Source organism: Symphodus melops (genome assembly GCF_947650265.1).
Source record: "Symphodus melops genome assembly, chromosome: 11".
NCBI classification, from domain to species: Eukaryota; Metazoa; Chordata; class Actinopteri; order Labriformes; family Labridae; genus Symphodus; species Symphodus melops.
The window spans coordinates 18,613,565-18,629,459 of NC_136701.1; the positions used below are offsets into that span (position 1 = coordinate 18,613,565).

The 15,895-nt window shown below is 41.6% G+C and overlaps 1 protein-coding gene across 1 annotated transcript; it reads right to left on the minus strand.

The window, feature by feature from the left end:
- Positions 1-3,124: 3,124 nt before the first annotated feature.
- hunk (hormonally up-regulated Neu-associated kinase) lies at positions 3,125-14,877 on the minus strand. Its single transcript, XM_079355268.1, has 9 exons — positions 14,243-14,877; positions 11,263-11,555; positions 10,515-10,570; positions 10,021-10,156; positions 9,779-9,906; positions 7,172-7,298; positions 6,881-7,049; positions 6,481-6,643; positions 3,125-5,631 (listed from the first exon to the last, which is right to left on the minus strand). Exons 1-9 carry the CDS (start codon positions 14,483-14,485, stop codon positions 4,880-4,882), a joined length of 2,067 nt encoding a protein of 688 aa, XP_079211394.1. The 5' UTR covers positions 14,486-14,877; the 3' UTR covers positions 3,125-4,879.
- Between the last annotated feature and the right edge of the window lie 1,018 nt (positions 14,878-15,895).

Below are 15,895 nucleotides of genomic sequence, written 5' to 3' on the forward strand. Positions count from 1 at the left end.
CTTTAATTCTGTTATTTGTTGAAAGTCTCCCTTTCCCAATTCCCAACCCCGAAAAGGAACCACACCCCAATAGTAGCTCACATCATGTTTATGACCAGGTCCTGGTTTAACTCTTGATCCTCCACAGATCTCTGTTTTCTCCCAAGTCACATTTCAGCGCAGTTTAATCAAATATATTTGTGTTCTTGTTCACGTCTTTAAAGCTCATGTGAGGAGTTTGGGGGTGGTTATGAAACACACTGAAATAAATACTGATGACTCTACATGACCTACAAAAACAAACAAGACAGTTAGAGAGAAAAAGGACTCTTTATTTACGATCACTTTTGAAGCCTGTTACTGCTGCAGTGGGGGTAGGTGTCAGGACAGACAGTAAATCTTACACGGAAGAGACTTCTTTTAAAAGAATGATGTCAGATTCTAGGTTTTAAAAAAGCAGGAAGAGCAACTTGTTTGCAGAAAAAAACGAAGATATAAAAATGTACCACTTGTCCACAGGAGGCGCCAAAATCAAAACACTGAATGTTCAGAAACGTTCAGAAAATATCGTCCATACATATTAAATCATAACAAGAACAAATGAGTCCTCTTGATGATGTGTTAAAATATGAAAATAAAAGTGCAAGCCAAATGTTTATTTTGGGGGGGGAAAAAAGAAAAAAAAACCTGTGTTGCAAAAAGTCACTTTTCTTTTTCTTCTCGTTCCACGTTTGGTTTGTTCGACATATGCTTCCCTAGAATCTTCTTTTTGACCTACAGTCATTAAGACGGTCTGTTGTCATCTGTGTCATTGTGTCACTCAGACTAGACGGTGGGTCCGTTCTTAAACCCCTTCATCTAAGAGGTCACACTTCCCAAATTAATCTCAGGAGTCAGTGTGTGTAAGATGATCTGAGGGTCAAGAGCATTTGTGAAACTTAGCCCAGTATTGTGATACTAACAGCCGCTCTAGGGCAAAAGAGTAAAACCTCTTATATTAGCTCAGCCTTCTTCTTTCATTAATCACCTTCCTCTGTGTCTGCGTTTGAACTGGATCGCCGGCTCGTCGCAGACACATCTAGCCCAAATCCCCTCAGAGTGCTCAAAGCCGCCTTCTTCATTAGAAACATCTGTTTATTTATCTCAACTGCTTTACATCTTTGTGCACGGTGGGGACTGTCTAATTACTCTCTCCCTCTGTGTGAGTGTGTGTGAGATGCTGAGGAAAGCACTGCTGCACTTTTGGGCAGTTGAACCAGTTTGCACATGTGTATGTCTCTGCACAGTCCCCTGAAGTCTGTTACAGCAGCAGCAGCAGCAGCAGGTTAATCGTCTGTTTTTCTCAGACACAAAGGCTCGCCCCGTTTCCAGTGACACCCTGGTGTGAGTGTGTGTGTGCGTATGTGATGAGATGTGGGCTGAAAACAGGATTAGTGTCATCAGGATTTAAGCCTGAACAGATTGACAGAAATAACTCCCCACGAACATTAAGTGGTCAGTTTGACCTCAAAATTATCAATCATTCGGATGACAAAACATGAGCTTTGTGTGGTTGGAGACAGGTGAAGACGAGTTTGTAGGGAGCAGTTATGAATGCCATCACTCAGGTGTCTACTCTTGGTTACCACAAAGAGACTGAATGTTTAATATTCTCTCAATCTTAGGAAAGCCTTTATTTCTCCAGAGTGTAGCAAATAATAAGTTCCATCTCTTAACTGTTTAAAATTGTTTCAAGCTGGGTGGTTTGGAGTTAATGATAGAAGACAATCGTAATAACCTCAGTATTTTTGATTTGTTAGGCATAGAGTAGTTTTCCATTATGGCCAAAAGTATTCCTGGAGAATTATTAACATTTTATTGTTCCCTGACAAAGTCATTCTCGATATCGAAATTCTGCAAAAATGTGAACCCCTGCTGGGACGGGAGGCGGTTGTGTGTTTATCACATATGCATCACTGTGTCTTGTCCTGTTTACGTACAGATTAATGGGAGTTAATCTGTTTGTCTAGGAAAATCATGTTTTTGTCTTTATCTTGTCAGCATGGATTTCATTTCTTAATTCTTTTCCAGATTACTAAATGTGTTTTTCCTTTTCCTCCACATTCAGATCCTTCCAACAAACACTCTTATGCTAAATTAACTTTTTTTCATTTCATTTGATTATTTATAGTCAATGCTACGTGTTACTTTCATATTTAAATCGATTAACTATGCAAACATTGTTTAAATATGTTATATTTGTCAATAGTATCTATATGAAACCATGACATGGAAGATTGAGATTCAAATGAAACTAAAATAAATAGATATTCTAGAGGCTTGAAAATTAGATATTTACGTCAAATTTATTTATTTTCTATTCAGTGGAAAACAGTTTCCAGATCTTGTATTCCCCAACACTCAATCTCAGATCACTGATGTGTTTCCGAAATGTAATAATCGCTAATGAGTTCTACTCTCAGTCGTAAATATTTTCTGAACACACCTTTGACAGGTGTCTACAGTGTGCCATCAAACAGTACTGGAAATACCTGTACATATCGTGTGATGCACGCACAGCGTCCTTTCCGTCAGTGTTATATTTATGTTTTTGTCCTTGGACCGCCTGGGGAGTCTGACTTGACTGTTCGCATGTCTTTGATAAACAAAAGGCTCCGACTCTAATGCATTACAGAGCCACTCTTGCCCCTCGGCTTTTATCAGCTTAGCCACGCCGATTTAATCGGACGGCCCTGTTTGTGTTGTCCTGCGTGTTTGTCTCAGAGCTCTGGTGATCCCCCTTCTTTGTCTCGTCAGGCCAGTGTCACCCAAAGAGGTTTATGATGGGGACGCGGGGGCCACAGCTGAGTGGATTAGTGTCTACGGTATGAGTGTGTGTTTGTGAAGAAGGAGGAGGGGTCATCGTATACGTGTGGGTGTGTATGTATATCAGGCCTAAGGATCCTTCAGCTGTTGCGAGGGTGTTTTTTCTCCTTTTAACCACCACAGGTGTCTTCCAGGAAACGTTTATGGTATGTGAGACAAGTGTCACACTGAGGCTGTAAAGCAGCATGTCCCCTTCCCTGGCGAAGAAGCTGGTCTTTATGAAGTCCTCCTCAAACTCAGAGCTCAAGGAATAAATGATACGCCTGAGGCTCTGTTTAGATTTAACATAAATAAACCAGAGTGAACATTTTGTGGATTACTGTGGGTTTGCTTACTTCCTATTTAATGATGGTTATTTATGTTTTAATTCATTAATATGTCTGCAAGTAAAAAGCTGAAGTACTTGGGCATGCGTTCAAAAGCATATGACGTGGGGAGAAATGATTGCAGACGGGTGCATTTGAAAGAGCAGACAGACACATAATGGGTTCAGTATAAATATTTAAAATACTTTGTACAGCATAGAAATCTCTTGACACTCAAACAAAACCATCCATTACAAAATCTTACAAAAGATCCCCCCACACCTCCCCCCACCAAATCTGTATCAATCTCATTATCAACCAGAAAAAAGGTACAAAGACAGAACATTTCAAATGTTCACAGTATAATTTCGACTCGTGAGACATTGCATGCAACTTTTTGTTCGTCCAGGAAGAGATTCTACAGTTTCGTAACAGTGAGGAGCCTCATGTGCCTGTAGGTGCCTATTGTGAAATAGTTTTAAGAAGCCACGAAACGAGAAAAATCAGTTCAACGAACATGTCAGAATCCCTTTGTACAGGACGGCGGACGTGACAGTAACACAGGAGTCATACCGTTATTTACAAGCACAATTTTTCGCATGGCTCTCAGAGAGCTCTTGGCAAATACTCGTCATTAACATTTAAGACTATTGCACAAACTACAGTATTAAGACAATAGGAAGTGAATCTTCTTCATGGGTGTAATCCTGTTAGCACGTCTTTGCACCTTCTTGCCCTCCGCTACTGGCGAGGTCGATCAGTTTCATAAGGCTTTTCAATGCTTTGTTTTTTATCTTCATCTTTTTTTTTTTTATTATTCAAACTGTCTATAAACCGGCATATCCTCCCTGTAGGTCATAAAGGTGACGTAACCCTTGTGTATAAAAAGCTACAGCTGTGAACTATTTCCAAGTGTTAAGTGGTGTTTTATGAGAACACTATAAAAAGTGAGAATATGACTCCTCTCTTGGTATCTACTTCTAACTCACTGTGTGGATTTCTAATGGCGCTAACGCTCACACTTTGCTACACTGTGGTGAAATCCACACAAGCATGTCGCAGTCGACTGCTTTTATACACAAGTGTACGAATAATGCAGTGAGGTAAAAGATGGTAAACACCGTTGTTACTATGAGTTTTGGTTTGTTTGTTTTTTCAGAGTAGTGCAGTGCGCTTCGTCGTCCAGCCAGCGTTGAGGATACAGTACCGGCTGGCTGGAAGTCAATGAGTGTCTTTAGAGTTTACTACAGAGACAAAAACATTTAGACATGTAGTCGGGGTCGGGGTCGGGGTCGGGGTCTGTTAGCTGGTGTGAATCAGTCTGCGGCTCAATTAGTAACCAGTTACACCAATGTTACATAAGAGTTTCTATAATACAGTGTTTCGCGTGTGAGTTTTTACACATTGTTGGCAAGGCCCATATTACATGATGTCCCATGTCCACTCTGCATCCAGGACACAGTGAGGGTATGCAATACCTCAGAGGGGGTTTAATTCTCGTCTTAATGTCGGCACCTCTTACACGATGAGAGTGGTAACACGAGAAATTGTATTCTTTACCCCTTTTACTATTCTTTTTCTTTTTTTTAAATGCTAAAGTCCGTCATGAAAAGTGGCTCAGTTGCAATAAAGGGACAGTTCACAGTTCAAAAGGCCGCTCTGGAAGACCTCTCCAACATGGTTGAAAGAGGTCTTGAGTCTTTCTTTCATTTTCTTTTGTCCTGTATCCCTCAGCAGAGGGTCTTGAGTGCACCTGAAGCACAGAGGAGAGTCTGCATGGGGTAAGGAGGCGGGGACACCACCTCCTCGACAACTTGTTCTGGTCGGAAGCTGAACGGCTGCAGCTGAACCTTCTTTTTTAGGATCTGTCCAATTCCCATAGATGGGAACTTGCTACGGTGCGTCGGGCTGTCAGGATCGCTGCTGCTGCTGTTATTGGAAGGTGGACTGAAAGCGGAGGTGGGGTTAAGGGGACTAAAGGCGGACTTTGGAGGGCTAAAAGCTGAGCTCCCTGGTGGGCTTCCTATGGTGCTGGGGGGGCTACCGCTCGTGTCAGATGATCCACACCAATCCGAGGAGACGCTTTTCTTGGGCTGTGGGTTTACAATGAGGACAGGGGGACTGGGGATCGTGGCCTTCTTCAGGTAAGAGGAGTCGGGCTGGAAGGCAGAAACGTGACGGGGCGGGGAAAGAGTACCATTGGTTAGCTTGTACCAGGGTGAAGCAGGGGTGTCCTCGATTTGCTCGGCTTTGGAGAGGGAGCCGAAGGAGTGCATGCCAATCGGCGATGGTGCCGGTGGAGCAGGTATGTTGTGTTCCGGGCTTGTGTTGACTTGTGGGAGTGTGGCCAAGCGTCTCCGCTGCTGAGGGGTGTTCGGAAAGAGTGGATGGATCTCTAGATATTCCATTGAGGAGGACGCAACAGTGCCAGGGGGTGCAAGAGGTGAATTACGATGGCCTCCAGTAATAGCTCGCAGTAGACCTGAGGAAGCAATAAGAAGTTATTAGCATTTCTAAAAGACTTGACTTTTAGACTATGTTCTGTCAAACTGTTTTGTTTTTTTGCTCAACTGGTTCCAGACACAACTGAATAAAAGGTTAAGAGGTGACGCTTCCCTGAACTAATTAGCAAAACGTCTGTCTACATGTACAGATTCTTTGTCAGTGTTAACATACCTCCCATAGGCATAATGATCTGAGAGCATGTAACAAGGTAGTGTAACGCTACGAGAACATTCTCGTCTACTTGTTGAACTTGTGAAGACCGGCCTGTCCCAACATGCTGGATCTGAAACAGGCTATGGGTAACTAAGGAGAGCAGACGAAGCATTGACCTAAGATTTGCTCGTGTCCCTGTTTTAGCTCTTCTACTTGAAGTGTGATCTGTGACTCTCTGTCACTCTCACAAGTCCCCGGTGTCGTTTGAAAGAACTGAATTTAATAAATACTGCTGAGTTCATACCAACACGTTTAAATACTTACTTCTAATTTCTGCTTCTTTTCATGTGATTGTTAATATGCACATTCAAATTGAAACTGCCCTACAAATGGCTTGCAACTTTTTCCAAGATGTTTCCTCTCAGATGGAAGGACGGGTGGACAGACAAACACTGGGTAGATGTTAGGAGGGGTTGGATGGATGGATGGATGGATGGATGACTGGATAACTACAGTGCATTAGTGTGAAACAGGCTGGACGCCGTGCAAGTACATGCATGCTCAGTCAACCTACCCTGTATGGATAAAAGTAAATGAAATACATAACATGAGTGGGGATGTTTGGGGGGAAAAAATGCATCTTTTTAATGCCCTTCACTAAATGACTCCTCACCTGTACGGTGCTTCTTCTCCTTGCTCGGCCCCTTGCTGACTGCCAGGTAGACGGGTGTCTGTTTAGGGGGAATGGTGAGCTTGTCGACGTGCTTCCTCCACTGCGTCTGGAAGTATTCGCTCTTCTGCTTTTCTCCTTTCTTTTTCTCCTGGAACTGCATCTCCTTAACACAAAGCAAACAGCCCATTACAGCAGGAGTCAGAGTTTTACAATACTGCTAATGTATAACCAGAAGTATAATCTCCTAATTCCTGCACTTTTGTAACCTTCCTTGGTACACATCAAGGTGTCATTAAAGAATACTCTGGAATTCACGATGAACTTTGTGTTAGTGTTCAGATTGTTTCCTTTACTCTCTCTCTCTCTCTCTCATTGTGAATGTTGACGAGGATCGACTTACCCTGTACTCTTTGGAGAGTCTCTTCATTTTCTTGTTAAGGAGAAAGTAGACAGCCAGAGTGTGGCAGGCGCGGTTTGTCAGGACGGCGCTCAGCACCTCGCTGTGCTTGTAGCCCATCTTCTCCGTCATGTGCAGCAGCACAGTGTGGTTTATTTCCTCAATGTGGATCCTGAAGAGAAAGGAAAAAGTTGTTCATTATAATGTTTCGAACTTAATTTTAAAAGATGTTTTGTGAATAGACAGAATTAGACGACCAACTCCTGCATAACACAAACAACTTTTAGAGTTTACCTGTTGAGGTACGGTGCTCCTGTGTTCTTGTTAGCAAGCTGTAGCCAGGAATCTGCCATAACCTGGTGGATATTGGGACGCTTGTTTGGATCTGGTTCAAGAAGCTTCTTCAGAAGGCAGATGGCAGCTGAGACAAAGGGAGAAAGAATAAATATTGATACGTGCCAGCATTCATTTAATAGATAACGAAAAAAAGTTCCCAAGCACTGAAGCATATAATTATGGTGCGTCTGCTATTTATATTTGACAACTGTGGTCAAACATAAATTACTGCCTGATCGCGTCGCTTCCACTCAACCGTTTTTCCTTTGAAACAGAAGTTGGAACAGATGTAGGAATTACATAATCGCCTTTGTCAGTGCATGCGCACACTGACAACAAACTCCATCATACTGATGAGATGACAAATATATGTCGCTAACTCGATTAGCAGTCGCTTACATAACTGTGTTTAGCGTGAATGGTATGAGCGTCACCAGTTCTGGAGAACTACATAACACACCTGTGTTAATGTTTTCCCAACTTGTTTGCCCCAGCACTGTAGTTTGATCACAAGGGACTGATACACAGTGCTCAACAAATGTATTAGACCACCACTGCCCTAAACTAACAGCATTGGTAATTACCAGAATCCTTTTTTATGTTTCTCTAATGGTTAATACATCAGTATGTAGAAACTCTTTAACCGGAATTATATGTTTAATGCTAAAATATTTGTATTATTATTTTTTATTATTATCAATAATTTTTAAATGTAATGTTTTACAAAACTAAATAAAATAAAGAGGATTATCGTGTCTTGATTAAGATTTTAAATTATTATTTAGGAAAAAAACCACAACAAAAAAAAACCAACCAAGCATGCTTATAAGCTGTGCAGAGACTATTAGACCAAGAAAAGGGAATCTGGAAGACTGGAACTGACTGACTGGCCAAGTCAAAGTCCAGATTTAAATCCTATTGAACAAATATAGGATTTAGTAGATTCAAAGAGTGATCGCACAAAAGTTTAATCTAAAGCCACTCTGTGGGAACAGCTAGAAACTATATGGAACTCAATAACAGAAGAGACTGTTGAAAAGTACGAAACAAAATATCAAGTTTTTGGGTTATGTGTTATGTTTACTTGTTTTAGTCATTTGCCAAATAAATAACATTAACATTTTTAGTTTTCAACCATTTTTTGAAAGATTTCTCAAATATTTATGTTTTCTCGTTTTAATGACAGGTGGTCTAATAAATTTGTTAAGCAAAGTACATATATCTTATTTATTATTGCAACTTGACACACACCAAGCTACCCTTTTCTCTGTACTGGTTGTTATTGACTGATACTAAAGGCTCACTGTTGTTGTTTCTCTTTTGTTCTGTTCCTGTTTTTTTGCCTTTTGTCTGTCTCGCTCTAAATAAAAAAAATTATATATAAATATAATTTATATATAATGATGAGGATGTCATTGTATATGATTAAGATTTCTATACAGTGACAGAGAAAAAGGCCATTTCTTCGTACGACCAGGAATTACTTCAATCGTCAAAGAATCGTGTCATGGTGTCATGCTAGCGAGTTCGCTGGTAATGATATATTATCCATGCAAGCTATTAAGTAGAAAAAAGTATTGTATACTATAATTACATATAATGACAGATACAACAGTAGTTAATTTCGTCATAATGACCAGAAATGACATTCAGACAAATTCTGTCATCAAAGATTCATTTGGTGTCGTGCCAGCGACTTCGCTGGAAATGTTATATAACACCAACAAACACGCAGGCAGTTTAGTTAATAAATTATATACCAATTATATGGTACTCTGCCAAGTATTTCCTGTATGCTTTTCTGACCTCTTACTTGTTATGTAACAACGTATTTCACAAGTTAACACTTTATTCTGAAATCAACACTTCAAACGGTTGTAAAAAATGTTTTTCAAGTTAAGCGTGGTGGTTATATGTTATTGTACTTAAGCTACTAGGCCGACCTTTGAAATGCTTCTTAACAAAGAGTTATTACTATTATTATTAAGAGAATCGTAGCACTGAAAATGTCTGAAAAAAAAAGGAAAAAAAGTACATTTAAATGAAATTAGTTAATAAAAATTTGGATAAGATGTTGTATGTAGTTTTTCACTAAAGGATTTTAAATGTCAGTATTAAAGAGCTTTTTGATCAAATTCTGGAGCCCCAGAAAATAAGTGATACCGTGTCGGTTCAATAATGCTCTTTATCCTTCACCTCTTTCTCAGCATAACCTGTTTGACTCATTATAATCCTTTTTCAGCATGGATAGATTTTAATCTATAGAAAGATTAACTTTAGGATCTGTCTTGGCATGTAACAAAGTTGCGTAATAAACCCCTTTAACCTCTGCATTCTATAACATGTCATCACATACCTTTATTTAATTTGGTTCCAACTCTTACATTTTTTTTTATCGTTCTTACCCTGAGGGGAAACTAAGACTGTTATGCAAGTATTAAAGTTGGCACGGTAGTGTGCCAACTGTGTAAGTTTGACGCGTTGATAGATTTCTGTCTCCTTCACAAAGGAATACCTTTTTTTTAATTTACCTGCACAGTGTGCAGTTGTGCATGGTGCATTTACCTGTGGAGAGAGAGGGAGGTAGAGGGTTCATCTCCTTGTCAACCATTTTCTGGTGCAGAGCTCGGAGACTGAAGGGCTCCACGGTGAACGGGAGAGTTCCGGTCAACATCGCATACATGTTCACACCACTGGAAGATCAAAACATGCACTTTACTGCCAGCTCAGGAAATCAATACATTTAAAAATGGGGATTTCTTAAAAATGTATTATACTATTATACATAATAATAATAATATACTCACATGGACCAGACATCCACCTTTGGCCCGTACTTTTTCCTGGAGAGCAGCTCTGGTGCTGCATAGGCGGGACTTCCACATTGGGTGCTGAATGGGTCTGAGTATCCCAAGATGCCGGCACAGTTACTGAGGCCAAAATCTGAAGGGCAGGAGCAGTGTGGTGAGTGTTGTTGCTGTGTTGTTTATTGTTGCCTACTCGTTGAATTGGCTGACTTGTCGTTACACAAACAGAAGCAGATTAGCACTATGGTGAGAGCTCGTAAGGGTTTTAACAGGGTATTTAATTGCTCTTAACCCCTCATAACATGTGGGACACTGCATGTCCAACTCCAGCTGAGAAATATGTTTTTATTTCTACAGCAAAGTAGCTAGAATCAAAATATTTCTTGAATTACCAACTGCTTTAACAATTCTCTTTTTTTACGAGGGATGTTTAGACTTTTTTTGTTAATATCAAACAAATGGAAGAATTTCAGACGGAAGTGTTCTTGAGTTACCTATGAGCTTAATGTTGTCCTGCTCATCCAACAGGAGGTTTTCTATCTTCAGATCCCTAAAACAAAGAGGGGAAAAGGTAAAGGGTCAGTGCCTGAACAGCATTAGTATTTACATTAGATAACTTAACTGAGCCTCGATCTTCATACAATGGACAAACAGGAGAGGTCCCCCCCCCCCCCCCCGACTGCAAGCCCCAACACATTCACCCCTCCCAATGTGGGTCACACTGGCTGATTTTCAAGCCCTTTTGTGTGCCTACAGATCCCTCCTTGGTCTTAGAAATCCTGTTATACAGTTATCTACAAAGGCCATCTCTCCATGATTGAAACTTTGTTCCCAGGCTCTGGGTGACAAAGAACTGGATATTCCCGGGAAGTGCATTGTGAAATCCGATTTAGAGATGCAGTTTACCAGATTTTCTTACATCACTTCAAACATTTATATCAAACTATGAAACACTATTTGTTTGAGGAAAGCACTGGGATGGCTCATAACTGTGCAGAAAAATACAGCTTAGTTATAAATCCTGTTTTTGTAATTCTTATTTATTTTATAACACATTCTTGGCAAACAAAAGTTTTAATTTGTGAATTGTGTAAAACAAGCACTTCTGAGAAAGACGCTCATCACTGACTCTAAAATCTTAAAGTCAATTAAAAAAATTTTTATTAAATAGAAGCTAAGCGAGAAACTTTCAATATTTATGGTGCGTGTTCCGGCCTTAATCTTGAGTCTTCTTGTTTTTACCTGTGCACAACGCCGGCTCTGTGGAGGTGCTCAACGGCCAGCACCAACTGCCGGATGTATTTCTGAGTCTCCCTCTCGTCCAGACGTTTCTTGTCGTAGATGCAGTTCATGAGGTTCCCACCAGGACACAGCTCCATCACCAGGTAGTAGCTGTTCTCCGTCTCCAGGATGTCCAGCAGTTGGGTGATGTTGGGGTGGCGGATCATCTGTTGGATGTGGCCCTCCCTTCGCAGGTTCTTGGTAACATATGAGTCCTTTTTGGCCTTCCGCTTGTCAATCACCTTCACCGCCACCTGGGGAAATTGAACAAAGCATTGATTGTGCTGATAAGGATAAGCTGGGTTTTTAAAAATTCCCATGCACTTCTGCGTTTCGGAGAAAGCTTTTCCGAGAGTTGTAGTGTAACAGGTGATAAGCTTCTCAGTTTCCATTGAGGGTGTATAACTCGACACTGACCTCTCCCTCACAGCTGCTCCATAATGTGGGGCAACCCAGGCGCTACAGGGCCCTAAGGCTGGAGGAGGGGAGATGTGTGTGTTTGTGTGTTGGAGGGGTTAATGAACCATCATAAAGCAGGAGGAAAAGCAAATGTTACCCTAGCTGTTAAGAAGGCACCATGGCCAAATGGACTCAAAGTACTTCCCCATTTGTCACACAGTGTAGTTCCAGCTAAACACACGGGAAGTGGTGACAAATGAAGGAGAGAGAATGTGGGAGGATGAATAAGAGCCTGAAGATTCAACAGAGTTAGGAGAGCAGATAGCTTGTCTGGTTGTTTCACTGTTTAATTACTCATCTCTTATATTCGCCTCTCTGTCCTTGTCTAAACGGAGATAAAACCTGCAAAGGCTGCTCATAAAAGACTCAGAACATGTCCTTTACCTCTGTGACAAACACTTTATAGCTAATTACATTCAGTAACGTCCCCATAAATTCTATTTCATCCTTTGCCAGTCTCCTTGTATCACAGTCTAGACTGAGTTCAAGAGCATGGCTACCATTCACAGCAAATCATCTCAAGGAGAGCGCACAGACATGGAAAGGCAGGACCGGTGAAGCTAATAACCATATCCATTAATGAAATGGTAAGGGGGCCACAGTGGTCGCATGTTTATGTGCGTCTGTGCGTGTGTTCTTTCTTCTGTCCTTCAGCTCGTCTTTCTATTTTACTTTTGTCCTTTCATCTCTGATAATTGATTCACCTCTAAAAGCCTTTTTTATAGCTGCCAATTAAAGCTGTCTGTGTGTGTGTGTGTGTGTGTGTGTGTGTGTGTGTGTGTGTGTGTGTGTGTGTGTGTGTGTGTGTGTGTGTGCGCCATGGTACAGTTATAGACGTCCCCTGTTTACGCCAGGCAGTAAGGATAAGAAACGGGGTGTGGGGTATGTATGGGGGGATGGGGCACTGTATTTACAGTAGGCTAGTCTATATGAGTAGGGTGGGGGGTGGGTTGGGGTATGTGAAGAGGGGGAGGGGTGTGCCCAGCCAGGGGGGATCCTTGGGGGGATTCAGTTGTTTATCATGCGTCCCTCAGACAGAAAAGGGCGGAGGTGGAGGGAGAGAACAGAGGGGAAAGTGGGTTACAGACATCAAAAACACATGCATATGACCTCAGTAGCCCCCCCTGACCATGACAGCACCACCTCACCTCTCCTCACTTTCAAGCCCCCTGCCTCTACACACCCACTCAAGTATCCACTATGACTTTCTAATGATGCTAAAAAAGGATCTCCTTCCCCCCTGACTACCCTTTTGCTTGAATAAACTCACTGCCCCCCGCCCTTACAGCGCCTGTTGGACCCAGTGTTACACTGAATGAGAGAGAGAGAGAGAGAGAGAGAGAGAGAGAGAGAGTGTCTAGAGAGCAAGAGAGCATGTCATGTGCTTGGTTGTGGGATTGCCAGTGTTTGCATCATCCATCACAAAGACACTGAGGCATGGGGAGATGAGCTTTTTCTAACCGACCTGAAGACTGTGAGTGGGGCTACAAGGCAAGCTAGTGTAAAATATATTCTAATATGCAAATAAATAAGTTTGAGTGGCACATCTTATCTTCTACATTAACAGATCTATAGGCCCATGTGTAGGAAATACATACAGAAAAGGGGGTACATGTTTTCCAAAAAATGCAAAAGACCCTGCCTGCTCCTCAGAAAAAAAAAGCTGAAGCCTGAAGAGACAAAGGCAACCAGTGGCCAATGGAAGCCCATTTCAAAGCCCTGCGCTGGCAGAATCCTAATGAGACTAGAACCCATTTATCAACGACACGATTTCATATGCAAGTAGCAGCTGAGCTCTCTCATAGGCTGGCTAATTTTCTACTCGGCCCCTATCACAGTCTTGCGCGCCCAGAGCAATGAGATCACCCCCAGCAGCAGCGGCAGCAGCAAACAAAGCAGCCAACAACCCAATAACACATGCTGGAAAAAATAATAATACAGAAAGCAGGCATTTTTGTATTTATCTTATCCACACATACAAATGGCAAATATTGTCACTTTAGAACTTGGCTAGAAAACAAGCCCTGCTGGACGTAAAGCATGGTCCAACAGCTGGTGCCGCATGAGCTCATTAACAAAGCCTCTAAATGCAAACAAAGCTGATCACTTTCTCAGGGAAAGCTAAGAGCTGATTAGATGCAAAGTACACATCAAATAGCTTATAACTAACTGTCTACAAAAATAAGGGTCCGGTGGGGTTTTTTTTTTCTTGTTGCACGTGGAAGAATGAAACTAGTGACAGCTGTCATTACCCATTAAAATGACATTTAAAATTATCTTAGGCACCTTGATGCATGCCATTAATTATTGTTGATATCACATCACAAAAAAAAGATGAAAAAAAAAAAACGTTGATTTATCAAGCCATCATAGATTTAAATAAAATGTCAGGTCCCTGAAAGCATTTTAATAACAGCGATTGATACATAAATGTGCTTTTCATGCGCAAAATCACAAGTTTACACAAGGTGGCATTTCTTACCTTTTCTCCAGTCATAGCGTGGAGACCTTCTCTAACTTTAGCGAAGGATCCTTCTCCCAGCTTCCGTCCAATCAGATAGTTCCCGACCCGCTTGGTGTGGTAGAAGTTCTTCAGAATGTCCGCGGCGGGACTGCTCAGGGAGGCCGAGGTGATGTTGTCATTATTATTATTATTATTTGGGGTTTTCCCCTCGTATAACGCGTGGCTGTTGTCCACAACCATGTCGCTGTCTGCTACTGGCATCACAGATCCCTTGTCAATTTAGTTTCCCTTTTAACAAGGGAGGGAACCTGCACAGCTCGTCCCTTGCCCAGCTTAGAGCCAGGTATTAAATGCTTAAGATCCGGTAAAGTGCGTCAACTCTCGCCCCTAATAGCAAATTAAGGGAAACGGAGCTCGCGCCACCTGTTCACCCAAAGCATCCAAGGAGCGCACTCAGCAGGTTCCGAGGCAAGTCTTGATAAGTGTATCAGCTTAGACTTAAATGACACAGAAAATATGACACAATTAATCATTGGAAGTGAGCACCTGACGCAATCTCTCTTAAGAGTCTAGTGAAGAAGCGCTGGCTCAATGAGAAGTGATCTGTTTGGCAGCGTCCCTTCTTCTCCACACATGAGCGTCTCCTGATCGTGTCTGAGTGCAGGCAGCGTGTTTTTTCAGTTTCAACTGACTTTACCGGCCATCCGAGTGGGCGTTTCTTACAATGAGGGTGGGAGAAAAAAAAACAAAAAAAAACATTCTCACACACAGCCCTTCGGATGTAGCAGGGGGGTCATTTTCAATCCAATCAGAGCCGGCGGGAGGAGCACACTGTGAGAGAGAACAAGGAGGGGTGGGGAGGGGGGACAACTCCACCCGGTACCACTGCTTCGGATGGTGCGCTCACATTGTACACAGCCATGAACAAAGAATACATTTACAGCCTGAAGAGAGAAACAGCAACAGTGTCAATGTACATATTAACAAAATCAACATAACTCGTTCCAATAATGTTGTATCTGTTCGCCTCTACGCTGTTACATGATTGTCAGGTTTGGTAGTGCGTTAAAGACACCAAATGCTCACACCACATGTGCGCCACGCGGAACCACACTGCAGCTTACATTGGTAGCCTATAAGCAGTAGGTGTGCATGTATATAGTGGTAATAAATAACCACAATAAAGCATTTGTGAGAGAAAATGACAGCATCATATAATCAGCATTACCATGAACATATTGCCATGTTTAAAAAAATATTATTATTTAGTCATTGTTGGAGAACTTGGAGTTCTGCCAACAGAGGAAAGTTGTACTCCAGTACCAGCGGCAAACAAAAGAGCAGTGCCCCCCTCCACAGTCACTGAGGTGTTCACTGGCCTAATTAATATGGTGTTCATCACTCAAAGGAGGACACCTATAGGGAGGGGCAACAGATGGAGATAAATCTATCTTCCTGTATGTGGCCTCAGGTCAGGTTATTCTGACCTGATATAATTGAATTGGCAATATGGTTTAATTTCCAATAGGGCTTCATAAAAATAACAAAATGACCTGTTAACATGAATTTTGAACAGCACAGCCATGATATAAATACTACATATGTTACAATTGTATTATGTATTTGAGGGTGTTGATTCAAATCTGTTGTGTTTTATGAGGTAGTAGCTAT